The sequence below is a fragment of the Asterias amurensis genome, chromosome 20 (genome assembly GCF_032118995.1).
Source record: "Asterias amurensis chromosome 20, ASM3211899v1".
NCBI classification, from domain to species: domain Eukaryota; kingdom Metazoa; phylum Echinodermata; class Asteroidea; order Forcipulatida; family Asteriidae; genus Asterias; species Asterias amurensis.
In genome coordinates this window covers 9,004,730-9,032,240 of record NC_092667.1, presented here as the reverse complement: position 1 = coordinate 9,032,240, position 27,511 = coordinate 9,004,730, and the positions used below count along the sequence as shown (strand labels likewise).

The window sequence follows — 27,511 nt, the reverse complement described above, 5'->3', positions numbered from 1 at the left end:
GTGGCAGTTTCTTTTGGTCGATAGCCCAATAATATTTATTCAAACTGCCCTCAATTACTGTTTGAAGAGTAAAATCTTAGACTGACCCTGGCAGTGTAATCTCAACTACTGTTCTTGATCTTATACAATACCTGACAGGATAACAAAGCAGAGGTAGGACAGGGATACAAGGTACCAGACTTCTTTCGTCTTGAGCAGCTTCAGGCAGAGTTTAACTTCATGACCACTGAGGAGCTGAATGCCATCAGGAGGCTTAAACTCATCGAACTACGGCAGAAAGAGACGCCAGAATTCAGGAACTTCAAGATGATTCCGTTACTTGACAAGGAGATTCCTGATGCATTGCTGCAGGTTAGGCCCAATTTTATACTTCATCGGAAATTAATTGTAAATTTCAAACTGCCAAATTGAGATGTAGCGCAAACAATAGACCCTTATTTACTGATGTCATTAATAATAACAATAACAAAAAGTGCTCATGGCGCCTGCTTCGATAAAAAAGTTCCCTCTTGGTTGTCTTCCAGCGGTGCAAATACCAAGACAAATTTAAAAATCCAATGTCTATGGAATTTTGCTATAATATATAAAAAAGTGTCTTCAGGGTTGTTTTGAAAATGTCTATTGTCTGGATGGCTCTGATGGTATGTGGCAGGCCGTTCCACACCCTTTCCCTGCAGCTACATGTACCTGAAAAGAACGGGACCCCCATGAATTTTTTCCAACATATTCCACAAGACGTTGCAATATAAGAGGTTAACCGATAATAAAACACTGGAAGCGCACAGATTTGTACGCGCGGCACACAGGATTGGCCAATGAACAGCCTCCTTGTTCTTGTGATTGATTTAGCTTAGTAGCGCATATTTGTTGCATAGGCTGTATACTCCACAGGGAGCCGAGATAATAATAATAATAATAACTTTCGATTTATATAGCGCCTAATAACTAACACTTAATTCTCTAAGCGCTTTACATTAGTGCCCTGGTCATAGGGCCAATAACATCCCTTTTTAATGTTTCTCAGCTCCCTTGGGAGTATACAACCTGGGCAACAGTTTATATCGCTCCAAAGGCTTTTTCATTCACAATATCAACCTCTACCCTCGCAGGTACCCATTTATTCCCCTGGGTGAAGAGAAGCAATTATAGTAAAGTATCTTGCTCAAGGACACAAGTGTCACGACCGGGATTCGAACCCACACTCCGGTGAATTAGCACCAGAACTTGAATTCGATGCTCTTAACCAATCGGCCATGACACTCTACAGATGGTTTAAGGAATAAATTAAATAGCCAAGTAGCTAGGGGTTATGATGTTGGAGCGCTTTGAGAAGCCCTTCGGGTGTGAAAAGCATGATATAAAACTGAGCATTCTTAATATTATTATTAACCCATTGGTGCACAGACAAATTCTTTTAAAGCAAACAAAAAATAACATGTTCAACCTATTTTCCCCAATAATTTTCAAAAGCACACCCTGTTGAACATCACACCAAACAAAAGCTCAACACTCGCTCTAAGTAAAGGAACGAGGGCGGTATATTTTAGGGGTTGTAGTTTTTATGATATGACTTGTGCACCAACAGGTTAATATTTCAGTGGAATAACATCACAATATTACAAACATGATTAGAATAGAGAACTTAAGTGTTCGAGAAGAAGTTCTTATTTTTACCAATAATTATATTCTTCTTATAAATAAATTTTTGTTTCTGCTTGTTTTGTTTTCTTCCATTATCTTGTAGAAATATGAGAAGCGTATTCGTGAAGAGGAGGAAGGTGTTGTACATGAAGACATGGATCCACACAGGGTTGCTGTAGCACTATTCCTTAGCAAGGTACTAAGAGCGGCTTCGTGCTTTATCTGGGTTTTGAGTGCTTTTTACTTTCGTATTTGAATCCTTTCTCAATCCAAACCAAACAATTTATTGAGGGCCAAACAAGGCACATCATTAGCTGGCACTTTACACACATAGTTCAATTGTTTCATCAACTTGTGTAAACATCGTGGCTGTTGGTTTTTGTCCCAGTCATGAACGTTCAATGATTTAAAGGCACTGGACACCTTTTGTTATTGTATAAGACCAGTATTCTCAATTGGTCGTTGAAGTTGCAAGAGAATAATGGAAGAAAAAAACACCCTCGTCGCACAAGTTGTGTGCTTTCAGAGTCTTGAATTTGAGACCTGAGCTGAGGTCTGGTATTCAATTCAAATATTTTAGTGAGAAACTACTTCTTTCTCAAAAACTATGCTACTTCAGAGGGGGCTGTTTCTCACAATGTTTTATACTATCGTCAGCTCTCCATTGCTCGTTACCGAGTAAGTTTTTATGCTAACAATTATTTTGAGTAATTACCAATAGTGTCCAGTGCCTTTAAGGGTATTTTGTTAATTGTTTTCCTAGCTGTCCATGGTTTGCAAACCAAGGGCTCTTTCCAAACCTAGACTTGGGCTCCGTCTCCGGGTCCTGGCTTTGTTTGATGCTGGAAACACTATGTAAAATATTAACTGTTCTAAAACTGAGGACAGAACTGAAGCAGGAGTTGGATCCCAAGCCAAGGTTTGGAAAAGGACCAGCAGTGGGCACAAATTTTAGCATGACTTTACAGTAGAAAATGTTCCTTTTTGTCTATTTGGAATGGTGTTCTCGGTCAATGACATGAATGATGTTACAGCTGAGTTGTCCCCAGGTCTCCCTCTCACTCTTTTACACAATGTACATATAGCACTGTGACAAATTCTGTTAATTTACTCAGCTTTAGCTAATGGAGATTTTTCTGTTCTCCTATAGGTACGTCAGCGAGTCATTGCTCGGTTCAGAGCAGCTCAGCACCAGTACTGCCTGCAGGATGTTGTCAATGAAGACCAGGTACCAGACATCAGGTAACAAAAAACAATAGTAATAGTAAATTAAGTGTGTTGTTTTCAAGGTTTTTTGTTATAAATGTTGCTTTAGAACTAAGAGCAAGGACTTGTGTTCAGAGCAAGTAAAGTCTTTAAAAATTTAATTACATATATATGGTAGTATTGGGTGAAGTGTCAATCCTGTTAAACACTATCAATTTGGTCTTCAAAGCGTGAAATCGTGTTTACGATATCTCCTGCTTAAAGGATTTGGGTACTTTTTGCTTTGTAACACAAAACACAATGTCCATAGATTTACATTAAACTTACTAAGTTTGAAGATAATTAAAGTAGAAAGCGTACCTTAAAATATTAGTTGCTGAGGTGCTGTAGTTTTGTAAAAATGAGTTAAACGACGTCATGAAAATACGTTTTTACATGCTAAATTAATTTCCGCCTCATGATCACTGAGACGAAAATTATTTTCATGACATTGTATTTCTCATTTCTCAAAAACTACGGCACCTCAGCAAGTAATATTTTCAGGGAAGCTTTCTACTTGGACGTTATGTTTTTTTGTCCTACAAAAAGTACATAGACCCTTTAAAATACTATGTGCAATGGCTTACATGTGTACTGCATGGCTTGATCAATTCCTCTTATGAAATGTACCAGATCGTATACAGACTGTAAAATTGTGCTTTGCCAACATGTTTTTTTACTTTATTGAATACTTTCTTGTTTTAGCATGTTGGGGGGAACGTTAGTGAAGCTGTTTGAGCCTCGGCGCCCTCTACGACCGCAGAGGAAAGAACGAAAGATGGTGACTGCCCAAAACCTGACAGGACTGGAGGTTCAAATCCTAGTGAATATAGAGAGAGCTGTGGATATTCCAATCAGGAGGGGTACTGCAAGGTACAATGTTTGGCCTTTTTTCATTTAAACTTAAAAGGAAATGGCATGTCATGGCCAAGTGTTCTTGTTAAAAGGAGCCAAGCTATGGTGTTGTGAGCAGCAGAGTATGGGTTTGAATCCTGGATATGAAACTTGAGCAAGGCACTTCACCATAATTGCTTTGTATAAAAAAGTTGGGAAGGTATTGCATTCTGCTCTACCAGTCAGGCTCCTAGAGGATGATACCCATGCCTACATCCTTATGGACTGTGAAGGGGGGGGGGGATAACCCTGTTTCAGTCCCCAGGAATACTAGTTGGCAATGTGCCCCTGGTGGCAGTTGATTTGGGTCAATATCCCAAATCAGTTAAAGGCAGTGGACACTATTGGTAATTACTCAAAATAATTATTAGCATAAAACCTTACTTGGTGATGAGTAATGGGGAGAGGTTGAGGGTATAAAACATTGTGAGAAACGGCTCCCTCTGAATTGACATAGTTTTCGAGAAAGAAGTAATTTTCCACGAATTTGATTTCGAGACCTCAGATTTAGAACTTGAGGTCTCGAAATCAACCATCTTAACGCACACAACTTCGTGTGACAAGGGTGTTTTTTTTCTTTCATTATTATCTCGCAACTTCGACGACCAATTGAGCTTAAATTTTCACAGGTTTGTTATTTTATACATATGTTGAGAAACACCAAGTCGGAAGACTGGTCTTTGACAATTACCAATAGTGTCCAGTGTCTTTAATGATGAGATGAGAAACAAGTGCAACAAGTAGACTCCCAGTCAGGAGCAACTTTCGGCTAGTACAGCGGGATACAAGGCCATTCACCCTATCCTACTCGATCATACCCATTTAAAAAATATGATGCATGTTTTTAATATCAAATTGTGTGGTTTTTTTAATGAAGCAATTGGGACTGCAGCATTTCAGTGTCATTATTGTCTTTCAATGTGTACCTACTCTCAACTTGGTTTGGCCGTCCGGCCTTGTAATGCTAGGCAATCTCTCATAAAATAAAACAAGTGAATAAAAGTTCTTACTCAACCCTGCTAAATTATCATGTGATAGTGTAAATGTTATCAAGAAAGACATACTTATTTCGTGGACAACATTTAGTGTCATAATAGTTATTTAATAGTTCGGTGTTAAACAAAGACAAATTGACTAGAGCAGGAGTTGAACCAACGACCTCCGGATTAGTTGTGCTGGGGCAATCTACCAAATGAACTATCGAGCCCTATGTTGGCAGCCTCCCCAATCTGCATATCTTTGGTGCCCGTCGGGCGCATTACATCCTTTAACTGCGTATGTAGCCAGGGATCACATTTAAGCTTACAATACAACCTGGGAAGTGACAGTCGAGGGATCACCAAAAGGGGATGCAACTTTTTTATTTCAAATTGAATAATTATTTTTCTTTCAAAAATTTATAATGACTATGTATATTTTTTATTCAACAGACAAGCTGGGGCTTCTCAAGTCGCCTCTAAGGTGAGTTTCTAATAAAATAATTAATATTGTTTCATTTGTATAGATTTGGTAACAGGTGTTTGTAATGATGTACAATATGCTTGTCACATATATTGTATACCGCCCTCTGTTGACAGTTGCAACATGACTGCCAACTTAGAAACCATATGCCTCCAGGGAGGCATACAAGTAGTTTGCTACCCTGAACATCTGACGTCACACTTCGAGGCTCATGAATTATGCCAGAGAGTGGCCTCTAGCCTAGGTCAATCCCCGTTCATAATCAACGTTCACCCTCCATTCATTTCACAAACAGTCAAATCCTACATACTAACATTACATACACATGTGGACACTGAATGCAGGCAACCAAAGTTAAGCCGTGTTTTGATTGGTCGGAGGTGATGTTTGTCAGCTGCACTTGCATCACCTCGGACCAATCAAAACACGGCTTAACTTTGGTCGCCTGCATTCAGTGTCCTACATCACCTCGGACCAATCAAAACACAGGTGTGTAAAGCGCTGTCACTGCATGGTTATCGATGACATCATTGTATTCAATGAAATAACTGGTTCTGAAAAGCAAGTATCTGCCTTTACCCTTGCGGATTAAAGACAGGGGACCAGTCTAGTGGTTTCCAAGCTGGCGGTCATGTTGTGACTGTCAACAGAAATATTTTGTATTATTATTATTAATATTTTTCTTATTAATATTATTGTTTGTAGCCCCAAGTGCGTCCATTTGTTGAGGTGATGTTCCAGGAGACAGTGCAGCATACTAGCGTTACTGAAGGACCAAACCCCAACTGGAATGAAGAACTCAGACTGCCATTTATGTAAGTTTGATGGTCAGATAGATGGAAACTCAGTTCTTTCCTGATTCCCTATCTACTAAAAAGCTTTGTAAAGAATTTCTGAGTTTATCTCCCAAAAAAACATGGAAAAAGTACATACTTTTCAATGAGGGGATGTGTTTATATTTAATAACTTTGGTCATTAAACTAACTGGATGAGCAGTAAATCTGCCTTGGGCATTCATAAGCTCTATTGGTTTGTGCATGATCCAATTTAGTCCACTGTCTAGAAAAGGAATGACATTAGGACTTTACAAAATGCAGATAGAGTAACAGATACCCTAATAATGACAGTAGGGAGATTGTTCCGAATCATAGGCCCAGCTACACTGAAAGCTTTTTGAACTAGAACTTTGTTTGCTCGGGGAACATTCAAGCGAGGGATGTCGAATGTGGACTGTTGAAATCGTGGAGGAGTGTAATGTGACAGTAAAGTGGTAATATAATGAGGTGTAGTTTTGTTCAAGCATTTAAAAACAAGAAGAACAATTTTCAAATGGATTCAATCTCTAATTGGTAGCCAATGAAGTTCCCGAAGTGATGGGGTAATATGTTCTTAATAATAAGTAAATTTAAGAGATGTTAAATTTGCATCAGGGATATACAATGGTCGTTTTGGTTTTTACCCATATACACCGATGTGTGTCAGCACTGTATACTATGTAAGTACTTACCCGAGTTCTGTGAAAAAAAATCACATGCATATTACTTGGGTGGGATTCGAACCCACAACCTTTGCAATTCTAGAGCAGTTTCAAACCAACTGTATTTTGAAATTGTTTAATTCTTTGTCAGCGCCCCTAATGAGGATTACTCCGCAGCCAACCTACAGACAGTCAAGGATACCATTTACATCCATCTATTTGATGAGGTCATTACTGACCTATTGGAGGATGACCGAGACCGTGGGACCAATGTCCATCAGAGGATGGAGAGACGATGGCTAGGGAGTATCTCCATGCCTTTTACAACAGTCTACTTCCAAGGCAGAGTGAGTACCTAGGCATGTTTCTTTTAATGCCTATTATTGTTTCATGATATCACAGCATGCAGAAGAAAGATCCCATTTTTCTTTGTGCGTGTAAAGGCCAAGTCACCAGCAGTGATAACAAAAAAACGATACTGATAAGGACGCAAATAGAACGCATTCTATTGGTTGAATTGCTCCAAGCAGAATACGTCCACGCTTATTCAACCAATCAAGGGCATGCATTTTTAACGTTCTCGTTTTCGTTCTCGTTTTCGAGGCCTGTGTGACCGGGCCTTAGTTGGGCTAGGTCCGGTAGCTGTAGATCTTGAGTGTCTTTCGCAGGATTCTTGCATATCATGGCTAAGTGGATAAGAACACCAGACTCAAGCTCTGGTGTTTCTGATCAGCAGAGTGTGGGCTCGAGTCCTGGTCTTGAAACTTGTGTCCTTCTAAAGACACTTGTCCTACTGTTTGCAAAGGACCAACTATCGTGCCTGTATTAAGGCCCAGTCACACAGGCCACGATAATGAGTACGATAAACATGCACACACTCGATTGGTTGAATAAGCGTGAGGTATTCTGTGTGGAGCAATTCAACCAATAGAAAGCGTCCTCTTGGCGTCGTATCACTGCAGTGTGACTTAGCCTTTACAACTACTTCACTGATAACAGCTGATAAGAGTCACAGTGAAACCTGTGAGTAGAATTAATGGGATGTTCACGTAATGTTTTATTTGATACGTATTTGGCTCTCAGGTTTCGGGCACATTTCAATTGGAGGCACCCATGGTATTGTTAGGGTATGATCGGAGTTCAGAGAACGTTAATCCAGGAGCAGCAAATGCTACATATCTCACTCTCTTCATCACTATTGAACCTCCATTGACATCTCCAGAAAAACTCAAAGACAAGGTAGGTGGCACAACAAAACGAATTGAAAAGCTTTCTGCCAAATCTTTCTGCCTGTGAACTTAAAGCCCTCATAGCAAATGGAAAAATTCCTCCAGGATTCTGCGGGAAAGAGGAATCCTGGCAATATCTCAGTTTCTTAGGACATTTGTAACTAAATTTTTAATAGTGGGATTTTTTGACTTGTTTTTACATTGTTTGTAACTTTTATTATTTCTTTTAATAGAACACAAAGGTATTTGGACTTTGTTCATCAAAATCTGTTGAAACCTGCTATATGATGCATAGTTTTTCAATCGCATATGTTTCTCTCTGGAGATTTTTGTTCTTTAATAATTTTGTGGGATTTCAACCACTTGAAGGAATGTATTTACGTAAAATCTGTCTGGACTGGCCTATGACAGGCTGTTTTTATTGCCCGGAACAACTTCAGTGCGCCCTCAATTTTGTTGAAATCTGGTGGACAGTTGACATGAATATCAAGACAGACATTCCATTGTGCAGCACGTATCTAGGCATGTACCTACATGTACAGTTACATGTACATGTACATGTACCATGCTATCATTTGGTTTTGTAAGCCTTTAGGGACCACAATGACCGCAAGCGCCTTGTACGAAAAGGCACGGCCTCAAGATTTTGACCCACTTCCTCTCAAACAAGAGGGTCAAAGAAAAGGTATCGGATTGAATTGACATTTTCTTATGATTCCCATGTCAACTTCAAACATAGAACTCTTTAAGCAAAACAATGTGTATCTGTTTCTTAATAATTTTCCTGGAATAACGGAGCGAAAAATCAACAAAGTTAGCTTTGCCTGGGCGTGTTGTGATGATTTAACAGAAGTAAACAGTCTCTTAAGATAATTAATATACTCATATTTGCGGTTGATAACGGACTGTTAAAGTGGACAATTACAATAGAAATTGTATTATAATGGTTTTAACCTTTCCATGGATGTGTGATGTACATTTTGGTTCCCAAGTGCTGGGGAAAACAATCCACAGACTATTGTACTTGGGTGGGATTGGTACCCACAACCCATGCATTCTAGAGCAATTGTCTTCATAATTATTTAATATTTATATATTTTTAATCTTCATATTTAATATTGAAGCTGGAGCCAAAGATTTTTATCAGTAAAAAAATTGCTGACCTATTTTTTCAAAATTGTCTTTGTATTCAGTTTGACTCCAATGAGGATGACCAGCTACTAGCGTATGCAGATAACTACCAAACGGAGTCAAGTGCTAAATTCCCCAATCGTCAGTTGACAATAACCGTTATGGATATCAATGGTAAAGCGGTGTTCATCACACGCTATTTCAGGCCCATCAAACCACCAGATGAAGTCATTGTTGATGCAACAGGTCTCAAGGCAGTGGTAAGGGTTCAGATTAATCGTGGTTGAGCGGATAAAAGCACCGAACACAAGCTTTGGTGTTTCTGGTTATGGTCTCTGGTCCCTGACGTGATACTTGTGTCCTTAAAGGCTGTATACACGTTTGGTAATTGTCAAAGACCAGTGTTCTCACTTGGTGTGTTCCATCATAAGCATAAAATAACAAGCCTGTGAAAATTTGGGCTCAATCGGTCATCGAAGTTGCGAAAAAATGATGAAAGAAAAAGCACCCTTGTTGGACAATTTTGTGTGCTTTCAGATAGGAATAAAATACTTCTAGCTAGAAGTCTTTTATTATTTTAGTGAGAAATTACCTCGTTCTCAGTTACTTCGGAGGGAGTCGTTTCCCACAATGTTTTATACTATCAACAGCTCTCCATTGCTCGTTACCAAGTCAGTTTTTAAGTTAATATTTGTTTTGAGTAATTACCAAACGTGTACCTCTCCTTTTAACAAGACACTTTACCATGATTCAATGTGATTGCTTCGTCCTTCGGATGGGATGTAAAGCCATTAGTCCTGTGTGTTATATAACGCACATAAAACAACCCAATGTACTTATCCAAAATAGAAGGGGTTTGACTGGCTGCATATTGCGCCTCAGCACCTTGTAAAACATGGTACTATGTAAAAGGAGTAGGTCTCATAATTCAAACGTAGTCCCACAAAGATCTTGCAGGAAAATGTTGAAGCACCTTGAGCAGCACTGAGTGACGGATATGAGCAATATATGGGTTTTTATTTTAATTCATACTTGCATTTCCAAATTAAATGGTACGCCATTCATGTAATTACACTGTGTTAACAGCAAAAGTCAATCATTTGACTTTGGAAGAGTATATTAATTCCAGTCCAATAGTTTTCAATAAACACCACAATAAAGTCAACCTGTGAAAATTTCTTGAAATTCAGAGGTCATGTTTAATTGAGTATAATGGAATAATGGTCCACATTTTTGCTGGCTTGATTTCCTGAGAGCAGCCTCAGCGTAAAAATTTACAAAGCTCTTTTCTTTGCCTCGACAGTATTCCTGGCAGAAATATTCCCCCCCCCACCTCAGATAATTACAAATCTTGTACTTTGTCTTATAGCTAGCAAATAAATCAAAATCACTATTTTCTGATAAGGCCTCTTAAAGATTGTCTTGAGACCAAAATAAATGGTTTCTAAAATATTGACTAAACAAATTCTAAATCTTCAATCTTGGTTTATATTTTTGTAGGAGAGGGTTGCTCGATTTGTGTCCTTGATTCCGTTTGTATCGGACAATGTTGTCTTCCCAGGACTCTGTGACATTTGGAGCACATGTGACGTAAGTGACAGGAGCACTTAAAGGATTTGGGTATTTTTTGTAGGACACAAAACACAATGTCCACAGATTTACATTAAACTTACACAGTTTGAAGATAATGTTGGTAGAAAGCTTCCCTTAAAATATTACTTACTCAGGTGCTGTAGTTTTTTAAAATGAGTAAAACAAGTTACAAAATTAATGTTTGTCTCAGTGAGACGAAAATTATTTTAGCATGTAAAAACGTATATCAAACAGTTATGGTATTTTAATACGCTAGAACATGCTAAAACTGAGACGAAATTTACATTGTTTTACAATCCACTATAAGCTAAAGTCACTTTTTGTATTGATATAGGAAAGTGAAAGACCTCAACGTCTGATTAACCCACTTACTGGTTGTAGGGGGAAGTTCCACTTTCAATTGTAATTGAATGTATTTGGTTTGCGGTAACACCATGTATGTGTCTACTTGCCAGGTAGATTTTGTTCTTTAGAGAACTGTCTTTTTTTATATTCTGCCGCGGAGTAGATTTTTTCGAATCCTGGAGTAGTCTCAGTTCTGATAAAAATTGTCCTGCGTTTGACTGCTACCTGGGCGGAAGGTAGAAAATCAGCCGGGACTACATTGGATCGTTATTAACTTCACTACCACGGAGTGAGTTCTTAATAGGTCTCAACATTTAGACTAGCTTGCTCTAGTCATCGTCAGGGGACTGAATTAAATTAATTAGGGTCTTATTTCATGCTGTCTTGAAAGCATTTGACTTCCATCATTTTCTCTACAGCAATTTCTTCAAATGCTGCAAGGAGACGAAGAGGAGCATGCTGTCCTTCTCTGTAATTACTTCCTCTTCCTCAACAAGAAGGCCTGGTTAATCACTGGTACAGCCATCCCCGAGGGAACTACTACATACGTCCTGACCAGAGAAGACAGTGGTAGCTACTGGATCTGGAGCCCTTCAACTGGAGAGCACTACAACCAGTTTGATAGTTTCTGTCCTTTGAAGACAGTGGGGAGTATTGTGAACCATGAAAATGTAATTTCTGAAACTATCTTTTAAAGCCAGTGGACACTATTGGTTATTGTCAAAGACCGCGCTTCTCACTTGCTGTATCTCAACATCATGCATAAAATAAGAAACCTGTGAAAATTTAAGCTTGATTGGTCGTCGGAGTTGCGAGATAACTATGAAAGAACAAAACACCCTTGTCACACGAAGTTGTGTGCTGTCAGATGCTTAATTTCGGGACCTCAAATTCTAAACTTGAGGCCTCGAAATCAAATTCGTAAAAAAATGACTTCTTTCTCGAAAACTACTCCACTTCAGAGGGAGCCGCTTCTCACAATGTTTTATACTACCAACCTCCCCCCATTACTCGTTACCAAGAAAGGTTTCATGCTAATAATTATTTTGAGTAATTACCAATAGTGTCCACTGCCTTTAATGCACTGTACACCTTTAGTAATTGTCAACAACAAGTATTCTCACTTGGTGTATCCAAACATAATGCACAAAATAACAAATCGGTGAAAATTTGGACTCAATTGGTCATCGAAGTTGCAAGAGGTTGACGAAAGAAAAGCACTCTTGTTGCACAAATGTGTGTGCTTTTAGATGCCTAATCAAAGGCTTTAGGCCTGCCTGAATTTTTTTAATATTTGATTGAGAAATAACTTCTCTCTGAAAAACTATGTTACTTCAGAGGGAGTCATTACTCACAAGCATTTTTACTAGCAACAGCTCACCATTGCTCATTACCAAGTAAGTTTTTTTATGCTTACAATTATTTTGAGTAATTACCAATATTGCCCAGTACCTTTAAGGGCTCTTTGGTATTTCATAACAGTTTCCATAAATAAAGTCCATTTCCTTCAAATATTAAACCTAAACACAGGCAAAAACAACTGTTGTGTCGTGACCAAATTGGTTGAACAAAAAAACAAAATTACTAAGAGCTGGGGCGGATTGCACCAAGCGGTCTTAAACCAGTCTATGCGCTAAAGCCGGCTAACTTGAGACGCGCTTAGACAGTCTTTAATTATAGACCGATTGCAATAGCGCGGTCTATAATTATAGCCAGTCTTAAATCTTAAGCCTGCTTTGAGCTGGCTATAATCGGTCTTTGTTTTGGTTTTTAAAGATGGCGCTGCATTTGTTAGTTGTAGATGATTTGATACAAAGAGCTCTAGGATGAGATTGTATTTTAGAAATATATTACACCCATGGGAGGCATTATGATGATGATCAAGGTGATTGTATCATAAATGTATATGTTCCCAAAAGTAAAAATGATACAACTCACAGATATGACATCCAATGATTTAAACCAAAGCAATAAGAACAATGCCGTACCGCCATTGCATGCAGAGTGCTAAGTATTATGGGACATTTGTTCGTATTTCATTATTTTTCACCGACTTATCTAAGACCGGCTTATTGCAACAGGCTTAATGACTGACTAAGCTAAGACCGTCTAAGGCAGATAGCCTGCTATAACTGACTGCTCTTAGACTGCTGACTAAGACCGTTTTATTGCAATCCGCCCCAGGTCTTGACTCTGATGCCCCTGGATTAACAAGTGAAATGTTCTACTAATCTTTCTTGTTTTAACATTGGACAATCATACACATTGTATCTACACTAAACTAACTTCAGCACTGTGTGCCTTGTTGTTCATGCAGGTTTGGTTTAACATGCAAGTCAATGATGAGCCTCTTAGGATTGACTTTGACGTCAGTAAAGCTAAGCTATGGAAGCCTTTCTTTGGCCGTAGCTACCCAAACCCCGGGCTTTCAAGTGTTCAGGTGAGTTTATTTACGGAGAAAAGTTATTTAACCGGTTAGAGACAATAGCGGCTTGTACCAAATTGCACATAGGTTCTTTCATTTGAGACCATAATACATTGTATGTGTTCTTTTTGGTTAACCTTAGTAACCTCAGATTTGTTTGTAAAAATAAACATGAATATAGATTGATATCAGTTCACATTTATTAATGAAAATGGATTATTGTGACTGTTCATGTTTTTGTATTTTGAATGTTAACAGCCAACGCAGTTATCGTACTACCAGACTGACAGGGAATATGTGGCAGACCTACAGGACAAGTAAGTCTAAACTGAGATTTCTTAACCCTGCAACACGACAAGGGGGCGACAACGATTGGCATAGTTTGTCATTCAACAACATGAGACCTGTTCAGTCAAATCCATTCATATTACATGCATCCTCTATAACAAACCCCATCTTTCACCATGTCGGTTTTAAGGCCGCTGTCCAGTCTGTTCTGGGTTGGCCTGCTTTCTCCATATGGCTCTCCCTCAACCTGGACCTGTCCGTGGTGTCCCTTGTATCGAATCCCAGCAGTGGCATGCCATCCGACACTGAGCTCTGACACGTCTTGCGCGGTCGGCCAATGAGTGTGGGCCCACCCACAATAAGTTGGTACACCTCTTGACCCAGTTGGCATTCTCCTTTCTCTCAACATGACCAAACCACCTCAGCCTGTGCCTCCTCAATACGGTGCGAATCCCCTCCACTCCGACTCTCCTCCACAGCCCCTCACTTGACAGCCTGTCAGCCAGAGACATCCCACACATCCACCTGATCATTCTCATCTCCCCCTTTGAGATAGTTTATTCATCCATGGGGTTGAGTTCTCTAACAGGTCATCATGCCCTTGTGAAGTTTGCCGGTGGCAGTCCCAATAGGAGACTTTCTGGGACGATTTGTGGCAGCAGACTTACCGGGTAAAGCCATTTTTCTCAGAATTATGCGCATGCTCAGAACTACAGAAACAATGGAAATTTATCCAGTAAGTCTGCTGCCACCTAGCGTTGGAAAGTCTCCCACTGACATGTCCAGATACATAAAAACATCTGCCAAACACACACATTTAAATGTGTACAGATCTTTGCCTACATGCATTTGTACACTAACCTTGAATTTCATTCATAGATAATGTCTACAGCCAACTACTGTAATCTATCAATTATCAGGTAACTTTGAAGTCTTTCTAGCATGGAAGTTACCTTGGGACCACCCCAAAGTAGACACTGTTGGTAATTGTCAAAGAGTACAGTAGCCTTCTCACTTGGTGTATCTCAACTTATGCATAAAATAACAAACCTGTGGAAATTTTAGCTCAGTTGGTCGCCGAAGTTGCGAGAGAATAATGGAAGAAAAAACGCCCTTGTCGCACAAGTTGTGTGCTTTCAGATACTTGATTTCGAGACCTCAAAATCTAATTCTGAGGTCTCGAAATCAAAATTCAAATATTTTAGTGAGAAATTACTTCTTTTTCAAAAACTACTTAACTTCAGAGGGAGCTGTTTCTCACAATGTTTTATACTATCAACAGCTTTCCATTGCTCGTTACCAAGTAAGTTTTTTATGCTAACAATTACTTTGAGTAAATGCCAAAAGTGTCCAGTGCCTTTTGGTGGCACTTAAATGAGGTGAAAATTGACTGCATGGGATATATTGTTGAAGGTAGGAGTATTTTCTTAGTTTGACCTGCAGTTGTCTTACCAATGGAACTTCTTATCATCATTGTTGACAGGATTGAGAAGAAGTTAAGAGACTGCATTATGGCGTGGCGGCCACGTCACATCACACGCTGGAATCGTTACTGCACCCAGGTCTTCAGGCAAATCCTACGTAAGCTTGAGTTTAGCCAGGCTGGTAGCGACGAACACCAGGGCGAGCTCCAACAGCTTCTTGAATCCTACAATGTAAGTACCTATAGAATGTTTTTGAATTGAAACACCTGTCTATTGCTTGATTTAGGGTGTCATGGTCGAGTGGTTAAGAGCATCAAATTCAAGTTCTGGTGGTTAAGTCATCAGAGTGTGGGTTCAAATCCCGGTCGTGACACTTGTGTCCATGAGCAAGATACTTTGCTATAACTGCTTCTCTTCTCCCAGGGGTATAAATGGGTACCTGCGAGGGTAGAGGTCGATAATGTGTATAAAATATCCTTTGGAGCGCTACGGTTGCCCGGGTTGTATACTCCCCAGGGAGCTGAGAAAGATTAAAGGAATGTTATTGGCCCAATGACCAGGGCACTAATGTAAAGTGCATTGAGAAGGCTATTGTGAAGAATTTATTACAATTATTTTTTTTTATTTTTTATTTTTACATGCCATTCTATTTTGCATGACCATCACCATGTCCCAATGGCTAATTTCATAGCACACAAATACGTAGAGTTTGGAACTTGAAGCAATATTGCAACAGCAGTATGATAAAACCTTACAAGATCATACTGATGGAAAATTCTACCATCTTTGTGAAATGTAAGCACCTGGTATAATATCCATGTATGTAAGCCCTGGTAAAGTTGTGTACATGTACATGGACTAGGATTGGTAATGCACGTAAAAGTATCTAGAACACTGATCGTGAAAGAGTAGGGGTTAACCCTGGTGTTTCTGGTTCTTATAGCAAGCACCCTTTACAGGTTTCCTCAGACTTGCTAGCTACAGTGACTAAGCTCACTAATAAGGCATCCATAGTGTCATTACCAGATGATAATAACAATCTGTATTTGAAGGAAACTCTCTTGTTTTCAGCTGATTTTAATAGATTTGTTGTATGCAATCTTTAGTAAATATGGCACATTGGTTCCCTTTACAGCTCTGTGGCTTCCCGTTGCATACTTCATACACAGAGATGCGTATGGTGATAGAGAAAGTGCGGAGTACCGGTGTACATATCAATGAGTCTTCTGATGTTGAGTTTGGTCTAGCTGTTCACATTCATCCGTATCCAAACAGTGTACTTTCCGTTTGGGTTTACATCGCCTCTATGACAAGGAAACGGTAGCTTGCTTCAAAGTTTTGTTTCATCATCATGCTGACATATCTGTGTGGGTACAGCGCACAGGCATTGCTCAGTGGCTACATTTTGTTCCTTTTGTTACTTGTTTGTTTCCATTGTTCGGCATGTTGTGGCTCGGTGAGGTTGCTTTGTCCCAATGGATACCTGTAAGGGCAGAGATGGTTTATGTGAATGATAAGCTTGGAGCACGGTAACTCGCAGCACTGGCTGTATACTCCCGAGGGAGCTGAGATGGTTTAAGGAATGAAATATATGGCCAAGTGACCAGGGGTAATAATGTCAGAAGCTCTTTGATACGCCCTTCAGGCTGTGATATAAAGCGCTATATAAAAATGGAAATTGAATCCCAACCTTACTCAACAATATAAGTTTGGTACACCATCATTAAAGGGGCTTGACACCATTGGTAATTGCTCAAAAAATTGTTAGCGTAAAAACTTACTTGGTAGACTGGCAGTTGTGAAGGATGTAGACTTTTGATTTTAGAAAGGCCTTTGGCTCTGTAAGCCCATGCCAAGGCATGTTTCAACAGCCCATTCCAAGGCATGTTTCAACATCCCAGTCATTCAGTTGCAGTAATAAAAGCACGATGACAATTTCTTGCATTTCTGAATCCACTTCCACTTTACTCTTGAGTAAGTGTCTTTTCCCAAACAATGTATACACTGTACTATTGGAAGAAAAACTTAAAGGAAGGGTATTGGTAATTAATGCGAAAATGATTGACCATAAAAACTTACTTGGTGGGTAAGTTGTAGACTGTAGCTGTAGATAATGTATAACATTTAGAGAAACAATTCCCTTCAAAGCAATGTGTTTTCAGAGAGAGGCATTCAAAAACATTGCAATATGAGAAACGTGTCTGAATTAAACATTTCTCAGATTGTGTGTTCAAGTTACGGTTTATTCTTTCATCATGGACATAACAACTCCAGGAATTTGGCGACATCTCAACAACACTACAATCTTTTGAAATGAAATATTCACAGGAAAATTTATGGTATTTATATGTATTTGAATTAAAACAAGCGTACAGTTCCATAAACCAAAGGTATACTTTACCTTTAAGCTTGCGTTATCAATAAATAAAAAACATCTGACTGAATGTTTTAAAGACACTGGACACTATTAGTAATTGTCAAAGACCAGTCTTCTCACTTGCTGTATCTCAACATATGCATAAAATAACAAGCCTGTGAAAATATGAACTAAATTGATCGACGAAGTTGTGAGATAATCATGAAAGAAAAACACCCTTGTTACATGAAGTTGTGTGCTTTCAGATGCTTGATTTTGAGACCTCAAATTCTAAATCTGAGGTCTCGAAATCATATTGGTGGAAAATTACTTCTTTCTCGAAAGCTGCTCCACTTCAGAGAGAGCCGTTTCTCACAATGTTTTATACTACCAACCTCTCCCCATTACTTGTTACCAAGTAAGGTTTTATGCTTATAAATATTTTGAGTATGGTTTTTGGGGTTGAACAAAGAATTGACTAGAGTGGGATTCGAACCAACGACCTCCGGATTAACGTGCCGGCGCTCACCAATAGTGTCCACTGCCTTTAACGAATAAATATGCCTTCAATAAAAGTTACGTTGCTTTCTCTTCAGCAATTTTTTTCAAGTTTCCACAACCGGGTTGAGAATCAGCATAACCGTCCAGTTATATTTTTATCAACTAATGCCAATTTCTTGATTGTACTATGACTTTTAAATTATTTATTTAAATTTATCAACTGTGATAAATAGAATACCAATGAATACTCTGTGACATGTGATAGTTATAAATTTGATACTTTGCTAAAATGCAATTCATAAAATTGTACATTTTTGCTTTTTATCTTGTACATTCATTGTGAATGAAACACTTTTCATTAACATGTAGATTAAGACTGTTCACTTGGTTTTGTAAATATTGTGATGAAAGTTTGCTGCAATAAAATTGTATATAAAAAAAATCTGATCATTTTTTTGTCATTTCCATGTCATTTCCATACTTTTTCGTAACTAAAAAAAAGTATGTATTACTTAAAGGAACGTTACAGAATTGGTGAGAAACAAAAATCGTGAGATCACAGATTTCATAAAACTTACACGGTCTAATGACGATGATAGTTGAAAACATCCCTTGAAATATTTCTGTGTATGAAATGTCATATTTGATGAGAAATAAATAATCTAACTTCGCGTTTTGAGTTTATCGCTCAGTGAGCGTTTTATTCATTTTTGTTTTGGCATCGATGCAATGCAAAATTTGTAATCGGTTATTCACTATTCTCTCGTGACCCAGATGGCCGATCGATCTCAAACTTCTACAGGTTTGTCAGTTTATGGATTACATGAAGTGCTTACACTGCCAGCAACTGTTTTGTTACCAAAAACCAATTCTGTAATGTTCCTTTAAAGGCCCCCTATCGTCATAGAAAAACCAGTTTTTGCAATAGCGCCCTCTCGCTCATAAAAGTTGTTTACGCTGTTCTGCGAGGGTGACTTACACCCTCTGTTAGTTCGTCGTGAATACAAAGATGGCGGAATCGGAGATGATACACTGTTCATGGTAAGCCCGTCACTCTGTGCTTGTTGCAAGAACACTTGCCAGAAAACAGTGGAACACGGGGAGCTTTCCCACGAGCTTTGCGAGTGTGTGTGGCACAAGACAAACAAAAGGACCGGAAGGAAGTGAGGAACAACAACAGGGATCTCAATAATAAAGTAAGCGTTACCACTATTTTAGCCTTATGTGTTACTGTTACCCCAGTTTTATCCAAGTCGATCCAATCGTGTTTATTGTCACTTTCGTTATTATTCACCGTTCTGGAAAACGGGTGAATTTTCATCATTTTCTCTCGAGAAAACGGCAAACGGTTTGAGTACTTATTGTATTTGTAGGATCAGGACACAAAACACAAATATCTATAATCTACAGATTTACATTAAACTTATACGGTAAATACTGATAGCTACCCTTACAATACTATACTTGCTGATACCCTGGTGAGACGAACAATTATTACAGCATGTAAAATATGTTACCAGTAAGTTATACTAGTATTTATAGCATAACTGGTAATTACGTTTTTACATGCGTGCTAAAACGGAGATGGATTATTTTGCATGACTTTGTTTTACCAAATGCCTCAATACTTTGCAGCAAGTAACATTTTAAGAGAAGCTTTTTACTACCCAAAATGTGTAAGTTAAATGTAAATCTAAAAACATGTTACAACAAAAACCCAACAATTTGTTTACAGCAATTTATTATGGCAAACGGATAGGGCACTATAATTAAATTCTGTATTTTTTCAGGAGTCGGATTCAGAAACAACTGAAGGCGAGGGGAGAACAGGCAAATCTGATGCTGTGTGAAACAAATTCAAGAAGAGAAAGCAATATCAAGGTATTCTGAATGTTTATTATTTTTTTGTACAAATACAAGTTAAAATATGTATATATGGTTTACAGGAGCTGCATGTACCTGAATCAGTCTGTGAAAATATATAGATGAATTTCATCAACATAAAACAATATTTACGTATATGGAAAACTAACTGAACTTGAATGAAGAAAGACAGCAAGGCAAGGGGTAGAACAATAAATAATATTTATACACATAAAAACACTATGAATCAAACCATAAAATTACAAACCAAAAATTAGGGAAATATTTACAGGGGCATATACAAATACAAAATAAATACATAAAATAAAACATTTAGAGCAGGTGCAGGCATGATATACTGGTAATTTTGGAAAACAACAACATCAACAAATAGTTTAGATAGTGGAAGGGCTGATCTTCACATGGTGTAAGGCTATCGTACACTTATCACAGTTGTCTGGTTTTCCCAAGAGCAACACATTGTCAAACAGCCTAGGATGAATATGCCTGAATGTAAATAACAATAATGTGTGTCTACCGTTTCAGAAATATCTCAACGCTCTTCCAAGGAGGTTGAAAATGTAACCACAGAGCTGTAGAGACAGCAGCTTGCAGCATGTCAATTGCATTCTGCAGCTAACAAGCACAAGCCATGAACCCCAAGATCCCCCTCAAGAAGTTTTGCCATGGTGCAGATGTAGAAATCGCAGGGATATAACGCTGCTGGAGGAGAACAAGTTTTGCACTAGAAGGTGAAATGGGTGCCTCACACACACACACACACAGCTCATGGATTACAGGGATGACATGCTGGCAGCAGAGCAAATCCACAATAATGACAGTTTTTCAGCATGCAGCATAAGAGGCAGCATGTTTTTTTTAGCAGCATGGGCGACTTGGTGCTATAAACCGTAGATTCATCCCATGTGTTTTGTTTTATCAATAAGGGATAGGTTTCTAGCACCAAATGGTGTTTATATTGGGTTCAGACCTCGAAGGCTCTTATTACAAATAATATTGCAATTTTTCAGCATGTTCTAAAATATTTCAATTGCTTGAGTTTGAACAAAGAGAAATTAACCGCAGCGAGACATGAACCAATGACCTCTGAATTAACGTACAAGTGTTCTACCAACTGAGCTATCCAGCCCATGCTGGCGGTGTCCCTATTTGTCATCAGAAATTGATTAATAGGGACACAGCCAACATAGTGCTGGCTAGCTCATTTTGTTAGAGTGCATGTATGCTAATCTTAAGATTGCTGGTTCAAGTCTCACTCCAATTACTTTTCCATTGTTCAAACCCAAACTACTTTTAAAACTCGCACAATCTGTTCCCCTTGTTATTTGTTGCATATTTTAGTATGAGTGTCTCCACACTAATTTATAAGCTCAGCTCATTAATTTTTGCAATCGAGACATAGGAGGGTTGTTATAAGCAGCTGTATGTAGCTGGTTTCTACATAGTGAATTTTTTTTACACACAAAAATATTAAGTATAACAACAATATGAGATTTAGAATATGTTTTATTTGCATCAGGGATTATGAATATTTATTGTGGTTTTACCCATATAAACCGATGCGTGTGAGCCACTGTATTTTGGAACTTCTTTGAAAAAAACCCATCACAGACAAATTACTTGGGTGGTATTCGAACCCACGACCCTTGCAGCGCTTAGAAACTTTGTATTAAGCGCTATATAAATGCATGTTATTATATTATTATTATTTGCAATTCTAGAGCAGTGTCATAGAAACTAGTCTAATTGGCTCTAGAATTGCAAAGGTCATTGGTTTGAATCCCACCCGAGTAACATGCTTGCTTTTTTTCACAGAATTTGGTGGAAGTACTGAGTATGCTATTGACACATCAATGTTTATGGGTCAAGCCAAAATGAGGAATAAGATTAATAAAAACAAACTATGGATAAAGAAATTACATTAATTCAAAGGTGTATCATTCATAACAAGGACATACTCAAAAGACAAGAAAATGATCCAAGAACACGTCATTTTACCTCAACTTGTTAAATTTAATGATCAAGTCAGAAATGAGACCTTCCACTTGGTACATATGTATTTAGGAAATTAAAGTGGGAGTTAATTTTGGCTGATAGTTGTGATTTTGGCTGATATGAACAATCTTCAAGATGATCACTATTGGTAAACTACTCAAAATAATTGTTAGCATAAAAACTTGGTAACAAGCAATGGAGAGCTGTTGATAGTGTAAAACATTGTGAGAAACGGCTCCCTCGGAAGTAACTTAGTTTCCAAGAAAGAAGTAATTTTCCACAAATGTGACTTCGAGACCTCAGATTTAGAATTTGAGGTCTCAAAATCAAGACATGAAAGCACACAACTTGGTGTGACAAGGGTTTTTTTCTTCCATTATTTTACCGCAACTTTGATGACCAATTGAGTTCAAATTTTCACAGGTTTGTCATTTTGTGCATATAAATGCTGAGATACTCAACGTGAGAAAACTGGTCTTTGACAACTACCAAAAAGTGTCTATAAAACAGACGTTACAAAAAATTTAACCTGCAATAGTTTTAAACCATGTAACGCCAATGGTTTTAAAACCATTAATGGACTGACCCACAAATTAAAATAGTTTACACATCTTTTAAATTTAGTGTTGCAATGCTGCACTACAGAACATGTATGATTTCAACCCAAACAAACAAGTGGTTTTGTTTTTCAAAGTGAAAAGAATGAGATTTCCAATTTCTTTACTTCTTGTTCATCCCATCAAGTCTCTCCTAGACTAGTTTTTCTATGGATGGGGCTGGCACTTTTGCAATGGTGAAAGAAATGCGTTGTGGATTATCATCAGATAAAGTAAAAAGTGACATGCTATGATAAATAACCATGTACCCGCCCCGCCCACTTATGATCTTTTAGCTGCAATCCTCTCCATCGAATCTGTGATGTAGCTATAGGGCTGCGGTTTGGGCTTGGGATGTGCTGACCATTTCTTTTACCTGTGGAAACCTGGGAAAGGGAAATAATAATATGAGATCAGAAAAATACACCTTGGTTTGACGAGTTAAAGTGTTCTGGAGCTCTTGAAAATTGAAGAATTTTATTACAAGAGGATGTATTGAAATGAATATGTATGTTCCTAAGAATATCCTTTGGAAGGTTTATTTAGTTACTAGAGGTGTAGTTTGTTGATATAACAAAAACAACTGATTTTGGAAACAGCTTACTTTTACGAAACATTCAAGGATACACGCGCACATACTTGGGTGTTAAAATTGACACAAGATCAATGTCAAACAAAGATACATGTACAAACAACAACTTATTGTTTACATCATTGGGTGTTTAGCAACATGAAAATAACACTTATTTGTTCCCTTGGATCGGTCGAGTTGGTCTTTCAAAAGTGTTTGTAACCGTTTGTTATAAAATACATTATGATTAGAAAGATATTTTAAAAGTAGAATATAATGATCCACACTAGTATTACGCGAAATTGGGTGGTTATTCTTTTACCTCATCGACTAACACAGTCGGCCATCTGTGGGCGTCAAATTTCTCCCATAAATGGCCGACCGTGTTAATTCGCAAAGTAAAAGGAAAACCTTGCAATTTCGAGGCAAATTTGTGTGGATCATTGTATTCTACTTTTGAATCATTTTTCTAACCATATGCTTTTTATTACAAACGGTTACGCTTTTCAAAGAACAACTCGACTGATCCAAGGCAACGTGTTCCTTTAATTTGGGTTATTTTTAGGGTCTCAATAAAGTGAAAATACATTGGTGTTAATTTTTTACACCCCAGTTTTTGCAGTGCATAAAGGCAAGGCATTTTCTGTCTATTTATTGGCAAGTTAAAAGTTTTAACTGTTTTTCTGTTTAGTCGTAATTTGGAATAAAAGGCATCCTAATTGTTACAATAAATGTTCTTTCAAAAACAACCTGTCATGCCCATTTTTGTTTTGATACTAGACTTGTTTAACCTGTATGAGTGACGTCTGTGAACAAACATCAAATTATGATTATTGTGTCTGTTCAGAAACAAAATTAACAGTGTATGCATTTAGCCTTCGAAATTAGACTGGGTTGAAACGTCAGGCCATTATCTATTTTGTGCATTCACGGTCGTTGTGGTTGATCAGTTCACAAGTAGCCTTAGTATATATAAAACAAGACAAGTTGCAAGGTCCTTGAATGCCATCCCTTCTTCATAGAACCTTCAGAAAGATTGTACCTTTGACAACTTTATTACTAACCGTTCTGAGTTAATGTCTGCATGGTCTAGTGACATTCCTTTCTCCATGGGTCCAAACAGTCTCTTTGCTGTGGTTTTCTTTATTGGCGTTGATGACACCAGTAGACTATCTTGATCACTGAAAAGTGAAATTAAACACAACACATTTATGGTATGACCATGAGTATAAATTATGATACCGTTTGTTTACACGACAAGGCATTTATTTATTCTTCCAAGTTTTTCCCCTCCATTTTCAGTTGTATTGTTTATTTTTTTCTAGAGGGTCCCTAGACTATGCCAGGGAGAAAAGGGTTTTCACACTGATGTCAGGCATGCAACTACATCAGCTGATATAATTTTTTTTTTTTATTCTCAGTACTTTCAATTGAAAAATATCGTACAAAATTTTGTGACATTTTGTAATTTCCTCCTTTTTGTTTAAGTTACAGTTGCATGCCTGTGACGACCATGCTGTGTGAAAACATAGGCCTTATTAACCGTTTATTTAGATTTTATTTTTTTATAATGAAAACAAAATTAATCAATGAGACCTTTCCAGCTATTTTGCAGGCATATTCTTTAGTACAAAAAAATTATAATAAAAAACCCCGAAACCAAGCTCTTTCTTAAAAAAACCCAGGATCAATAAGAAGCCCGTTTCATTATAATTAATTCTTTAATCCACTTTAAAACAAAAAAGAAGGAATATTTAAACATTATTTTCGTAATATCATCACTTGTGGAGGGGGCCCCGATAAAAAGCATAGCTTGTCGAGAGTATGGACCCCTAACCTAACGAAAGCAATGAACTGAAGCAAAAACTAATACATAGGTGGAGAGAGCGAGTAAAATGCGAGTAAAACTTGAATAGCCTACCTTCTGGTGAATATTCTAGTCGTAAACTCTGGTCTTGACCACAAGTAGAAGTCTACTGGTAGATCTAGAACATGAACAGTGTAGTAAGTAAACAAGATCGCGGACAGGACTGTCATCAGATGTTTGACAAACTGGGACAGTTTTGAGTTAATGAATTTACACTGCTCTCGCATTGATTGGAACTCATCATTCGCATCAGCTGGATTGACCTAGCCTGCTGTGTACTTCCTTCTGATAATCTCTGTTGTGCACAGATTTCCTTCTTTTGCTGGCAGATTCCGATACTGCCCAGGTAACTTTCCTGTTCCTCACCTCTTCTTCATGGCCATTTTGATGCGCCGTCAAAAACGCATAATACACCCGCAGGTCCTTTCCCTACGGATAAGGTGCGGTGGTTGCGCACACTCAAACATGAAAACACGACGAAAAGCTCTAGACACAGATAAACACGATCGACGTGTGTAATAAATCCATGCCATTGCAATAGCGCGTATCGTGTGTATACACCCATGCCATTGCAATAGCGCGTATCGTGTGTATAAACTCATGCCATTGCAATAGCACGTATCGTGCGTATAATCCCATGCCATTGCAATAGCACGTATCTATATTTAGACTACGCCCTCCGGGGATGGTAAATGTAACAGCTATCGTCGCACTGTGTCAAAGGTAAATATGCTTGGCAAGCATTTTTCGTTCGTGCGTATGACGATACAGCGTCTTTAAACAGGGAATAACGGCATTGTTATTCCTGGTCATCATGTGTACTTTTAGACTACTCCTATAACTTCATCAACTCTGTCTCATCAACTTCTTCAACTACCTTCACACCTTGTGGGAATGCTTAAAGGAACACGTTGCCTTGGATCGGACGAGTTGGTCTATAAAAAGCGTTTGTAACCTTTTTCTATAAAATGCATTTGGTTGGAAAGATGTTTTAAAAGTAGAAAACAATGACCCACACAAATTTGCCTCAATGTTGCGTGGTTTTCCCTTTTACTGTGCGAACTAACACAGTCGGCCATTTATGGCCGACCGTGTTAGTCGACGAGGTGAAAGGAAAACCGTTTGCCCAATAAACATACGCCTAATATTGTGTACGCCTAATATTGTTGATCATCGGCACTCGAATCCTCAAATTGATCACATCTGGAACATTTACGTCAATATTAACTTCAATTCTTGGGTGTTTGTGTTTGGGTTTGTGCCTATCATGGGATGGAGGTTGTTTGGATTTCTTGCAAAACTTTCTAATATCCATTCTAACTATAATCTGTTTTACGAACCAACTTGCAGTATAGCCAAATGCATCAAGTTGTTGTCGTGTGTACTGTATAAGCCAGGACAAACGTTGGTAATTATCTGCGCACGTTCGTCCTGGAAAAAATACACGCCATACACCGGGGTCGACCCGGGGAAGCTACGGGGAAGCTACGATTAGCTTCCCTGGGTCGACCCCGATGTGGCGTATTTTATTGTTTTCCAGGACGGACGTGGGCACATCCCACGTTCGTCCTGGAAAAGTCACCTATTTCGTTTTCCAGGACGAACGTGTGCAGATGTTTACCCACGCTCCACCTGGAAAAAAACCCAGACACATCATCACGTGAGCCTTCCCGTGGTGACGTCAGTGCACCTCGGGCCAGCCCCAAGAGCCCCGCTTGTGGATCGAATGCACCACGTATGACGTCTGCACGTACGTAGGGTACCTGACGTATAGGGCGCGTTCGTTTAGCTTCCCAGGGTCGAGACCGGTGTGTGGCGGTTTTTTTCCCAGGACAAGTGTGTGCAGATAATTACCCACGTTCGTCCTGGTAAAAAAAATGCCACGCACCGGGGTCGACCCAGGGGAGCTAAACGAACGCACCCATAAAATGGCAACTTTACGTTATGCTTTCAAACGAGAGATATTAACAACACAATTTTCTGACCTTCGCGTTCACATTTTTGCTCGCGTAATCGGGCTGAGAGTTGTGTGCAGAGTGCACTTTTCCCAATGTTTATCATCAGTTATGGCGGTTGCCAACACAATCTATCTTATCTATCGGTAGACCACAACAACAAAAATTAATTTTGAAGGGGTGGGGCTTAATTATTTAGGGGGTAAAATTTAATATCGAAAGTGAATTATATTCTTTTTTTAAATAATTATGGTGTGCTCATGCAACCCATAGTTTTTTTTTATGTTTGTTTTTATATAGCAAAATATTAGACGGTGCCTGCCGACCCAAATGTGTTGATTTGGCATGAAATGACTATAGGCCTTATATCTTATATAATTATAGTCAATCGGACCATAGATCAAGTTTTTGGCGGACTTTGGACAAGGGTTGTTTTACAGGTAGGGCCTACACGTCAGACTTTGGTCTGAGCCAGATATTTATATAGGAATATTATTACATTTATCTCCTGATGTAGCACTCGATCCCATTGTGTGGTATCGATCGCCTTTAGATCCAGACTTGCGAATTCCAGTCATCGGTAGGCCTACACATACACAGCAGCCTTTGGCAATTTAATACAATAAATAATAC

The 27,511-nt window shown here is 38.5% G+C and overlaps 2 protein-coding genes and 1 long non-coding RNA gene across 3 annotated transcripts in view; 2 read left to right on the top strand and 1 right to left on the bottom strand.

The window, feature by feature from the left end:
- LOC139952274 (coiled-coil and C2 domain-containing protein 2A-like) overlaps positions 1–17,077 on the top strand; it is a 43,832-nt gene extending 26,755 nt beyond the window's left edge. The window contains 15 exon segments of the mRNA XM_071951354.1: positions 139–351; positions 1,745–1,837; positions 2,792–2,883; positions 3,592–3,759; positions 5,211–5,241; positions 5,947–6,056; positions 6,870–7,065; positions 7,802–7,957; positions 9,141–9,338; positions 10,579–10,668; positions 11,436–11,687; positions 13,334–13,456; positions 13,700–13,758; positions 15,213–15,384; positions 16,289–17,077. Of these exon segments, the coding sequence (XP_071807455.1) occupies positions 139–351; positions 1,745–1,837; positions 2,792–2,883; positions 3,592–3,759; positions 5,211–5,241; positions 5,947–6,056; positions 6,870–7,065; positions 7,802–7,957; positions 9,141–9,338; positions 10,579–10,668; positions 11,436–11,687; positions 13,334–13,456; positions 13,700–13,758; positions 15,213–15,384; positions 16,289–16,477 (2,142 nt within the window). The 3' untranslated portion in view covers positions 16,478–17,077.
- A 1,844-nt stretch (positions 17,078–18,921) lies between these two features.
- On the top strand, positions 18,922–23,805 carry LOC139952504 (uncharacterized). Its single transcript, XR_011787899.1, has 3 exons — positions 18,922–19,206; positions 19,801–19,891; positions 20,420–23,805. It is a non-coding gene; the product is annotated as an uncharacterized lncRNA (long non-coding RNA).
- On the bottom strand, positions 21,887–25,678 carry LOC139952503 (uncharacterized). Its single transcript, XM_071951653.1, has 3 exons — positions 24,978–25,678; positions 24,121–24,237; positions 21,887–22,871 (listed from the first exon to the last, which is right to left on the bottom strand). Exons 1-3 carry the CDS (start codon positions 25,148–25,150, stop codon positions 22,814–22,816), a joined length of 348 nt encoding a protein of 115 aa, XP_071807754.1. The 5' UTR covers positions 25,151–25,678; the 3' UTR covers positions 21,887–22,813.
- Between the last annotated feature and the right edge of the window lie 1,833 nt (positions 25,679–27,511).

Bases quoted from the DNA above. Each gene is read 5' to 3' on its own strand.
- LOC139952503 (XM_071951653.1), bottom strand. From the start codon at position 25,150: ATGCGAGAGCAGTGTAAATTCATTAACTCAAAACTGTCCCAGTTTGTC. The intron at 24,238-24,977 runs GTAGGCTATTCA...TTCACTTTTCAG, and splicing joins ACTAGAATATTCACCAGAAG to TGATCAAGATAGTCTACTGG. The intron at 22,872-24,120 runs GTTAGTAATAAA...TCCCTTTCCCAG, and splicing joins GCAGACATTAACTCAGAACG to GTTTCCACAGGTAAAAGAAA.